Source organism: Bemisia tabaci, chromosome 10 (assembly GCF_918797505.1).
Source record: "Bemisia tabaci chromosome 10, PGI_BMITA_v3".
In the NCBI taxonomy this organism is placed as follows: domain Eukaryota; kingdom Metazoa; phylum Arthropoda; class Insecta; order Hemiptera; family Aleyrodidae; genus Bemisia; species Bemisia tabaci.
The window spans coordinates 12,835,301-12,838,311 of NC_092802.1; the positions used below are offsets into that span (position 1 = coordinate 12,835,301).

The following is a 3,011-nucleotide window of genomic DNA, read 5'->3' on the forward strand; positions in this document are numbered from 1 at the left end:
CAAATCTAGGGGAAATTGCCTTTTTTCGGGGGAAAATGGAATGACCTTTGAATCGACGTATTTGGGGGTCCGAACCCCCCCTTAAAATTACAGCGAAGTGACTTCTGCAATTTTTACTTAAAAGCGGACACAATTTGGTAAATTTTCCCGTTTTATTTTTTTCTTTACGATAATTTGAACCGGAGTTATGATTTTTTGAAAATAGGTCAAATTTGACCTTTGACCTATCATAACTCGGTCAAAAATTAAGATATTGATCTGCGGTTTGCGCCAAAATTCTTAGTTTTTTATGTTCTTTCAAATGATGTATCACAAGATAGGGGTTGCCTTTTGAAAAAGAAAAGTTGGGGGCCCCCCGCGCCCCCCTTGAGGGGGGACCAAAATTTTGACCCCCCAAAAGATGGTCCCCTTTGAGATAGGAACTTTTCCAAAGTTTCATTACCCTAGCTCAATTCGTTCAAAAGTTAGCAGGGGTGGGACGGACTTTTGGTACACCCTGTATTTTCAGCACGTGGCAGAAGGCGCGCGAAGAACACTGGGCGCGTACAATTGAATTTCCCGCGGTTATTTTGAGCGCCCGGCAACCCCAGCCGCTAAATCTCAGCCGTTAGTTCCATCTTTGCCCGGTGCTATCCTACGAGGAGGCGAGCGCTAGGATCGCGACAGCTATCATTGTGTTGGTATTCTTATTGTTATGTGTTCTGTAAGTTCTGTGACCACCATTCTTTATCCGCCTTGCCCGATCCTGAGAAAATTTCACTCGTTTAGGAAAGTTGTGCTAAAAGCGGTAAGAAAACATTAATTTCCCCCCTTCTAGTTACTGAGTGCCGTGTTGATTTGTCTAAAGGCAATTAAAATTCCTTTCAGGAGACAGATCTATGGCATCGGGTGGGTGTCCTACTGTGCGCCTGCACTGACACCGATCGGACACATCCCCCTCTCACAATTCTATCCGTTTAGAATCAGTGTAAAATAAGTCGGCGGTTGTTTAATTTTTACTGTCATCTGCTGTAGATATTATCAGCTGTATTCTTCTGGAGGAAGATATCCCTGCACAATCGTAGCATGACATTATTGCCACTCCTGGTCAATCCTTGATTGTTATTGGACGGTGGCAGCACCATCTCCTGCAAATGAAGAGCTAAAGACTGTCTATTTATCTGATATGCGATTTACTACTAGTTTTAGAAGAGAAGTTAGGAATTTCAAGATAAGGACAGCCACGACCAGAAACCCTGTTCTGCTGATGTCCCGTAGAGCTGTGAGATCTTAACTCACTGACAACAGTCTTAAACTGGCTGACTGATGATGTGTTTTCTCATGTACATCCCGATATCCATCCGTCTGTCTCTTAAGCCTGATGCCATTTAAATATTCAGTATGTGATGACAGCAATACTTTTGCCATCCTCTTGCAATCGAAAGCTGTGTCGTCGAAGTAAACTGCTCGGGACTGTTTGCAGACGGAACTACCCGATTCCAAACGGTCAGCCAACTGATGACTTGTGTGTTTATATGCGATTGCCCAAAATTTCTACTAAACACTCTGCGATCTCGAGAGGCCAATGGTGACTATTGGGTTGCGTTCGCAAACTGAAGAACAGAACGCAACGGAGTCAGTTAAGTTTCTGATTACCTGGTAGGTAGGTTTGGTCGTATGCAGAAACATGTGGTGTTTCCTGATTACTTCTCTTTGCAAGCAATTCATCTAGGGTAGATCATTCTTCTTAAATCAATCACCAAAACTAATTTCTGATGAAATAGCACACAAGAACAATGACAATTATTGCCTACAGTGGAGAATTTGCACAAAAAAATCATATTGCTTCATCTGAGAGTGCTTAATGAGCTGAGTTAGCAGTAATTTTCAAAATTTTTTTCTGAAATGGGATAAAGTAGAAAGAACAATGTTAAAGTGAGAGAATGTGCCGCCTTGTGACGTCATCTGGCAGCATTTTCCATTTAAACGCGCGTATTTTAGCAAAGTAGGTTATTCTGTCATATTTTCTCCAATTGTTTAATTTAGAAACCAAGGATATCCTTGTGCTCAGTTTTCTTAGCAGTCTCGTGTTAAACTTGAGACTTACAACATTTCAGACACCTGCAAAATCTCCATTACTTAAGTAAGTATTATCAAAAGCGACATCTGATGTCCATGCAGGTTAGTTTTTCAATGGATCGTATTAATGTATCGTTTCCTTCAAAACAAACCTCAAACAAAAATTTTAGGATAAGTATTTGTCAGAGAAGCTGAAAATGAAAAATTTCGCAGCAATTTCACTTGGTACTCTTGGCCGATATGCACTCATCTAAATGAAAAATCTATCACAAAAAACCCGTCCCATCAATTGACTGTGGCTATGTTTTATGTCTTGAACCAATCGATATCCATACGATCTCACCCGTTTGATGTATCGACTATGATCTATGGTGTCCTATGGTGAAACAATTGCTTTTTTCCATTAATAAAAGGTTTTTGATTGGGTTTTAGCACCATGTCAGATGAGGAGGATGGTCTAGATGTCCTTAACATTAAACCTCCACAAGCAGTCATTGCTAAGCCATCGCGGAGCAAACACAGTGATCGTCTTTATCATTCCAGGGTAAGTTTGATCTATTTATCTTTAATCATAATAAAACGTATATTTCATCTTTGCTGGCTAAACTAAGAATACATGATTATAATTGGAAGCCATTTATTCCAAAATTTGAGAGTTTTCTATTAATGGGTAAGTATAGAGTACTTACATAGAGTCATAATGTAAGTGCGAGAGCCGGCACCACTTTTAAGCATTTTCCAGGTCCTGAATTCCAAGACTCCTGGGTCACGCCAGGTCACCTTTTCAAAACATAATCGATTCTTTTCGATACACGGGGACCTGGTTATCCAATGTAAGCAAAGAAGATAGGAATAACTGTGTATTCTACACCACCATTGTAGATCAAACATGTATGGAAGAAGGGGCCGAAGCTCGGCGCACACCAGGTTCGGAACTCGTCGACCGGAACATG

The 3,011-nt window shown here is 40.8% G+C and overlaps 1 protein-coding gene across 1 annotated transcript; it reads left to right on the plus strand.

Annotated features, from left to right (window-relative positions):
• Nucleotides 1–516: 516 nt before the first annotated feature.
• Nucleotides 517–2,602, plus strand: LOC140225616 (uncharacterized; the record flags this gene model as incomplete). Its single annotated transcript, XM_072305126.1, is given in 3 exon segments — nucleotides 517–787; nucleotides 1,463–1,638; nucleotides 2,491–2,602. Coding segments are annotated over 2 exon segments (186 nt in total), but the record flags the coding sequence as incomplete, so codon positions are not given.
• Between the last annotated feature and the right edge of the window lie 409 nt (nucleotides 2,603–3,011).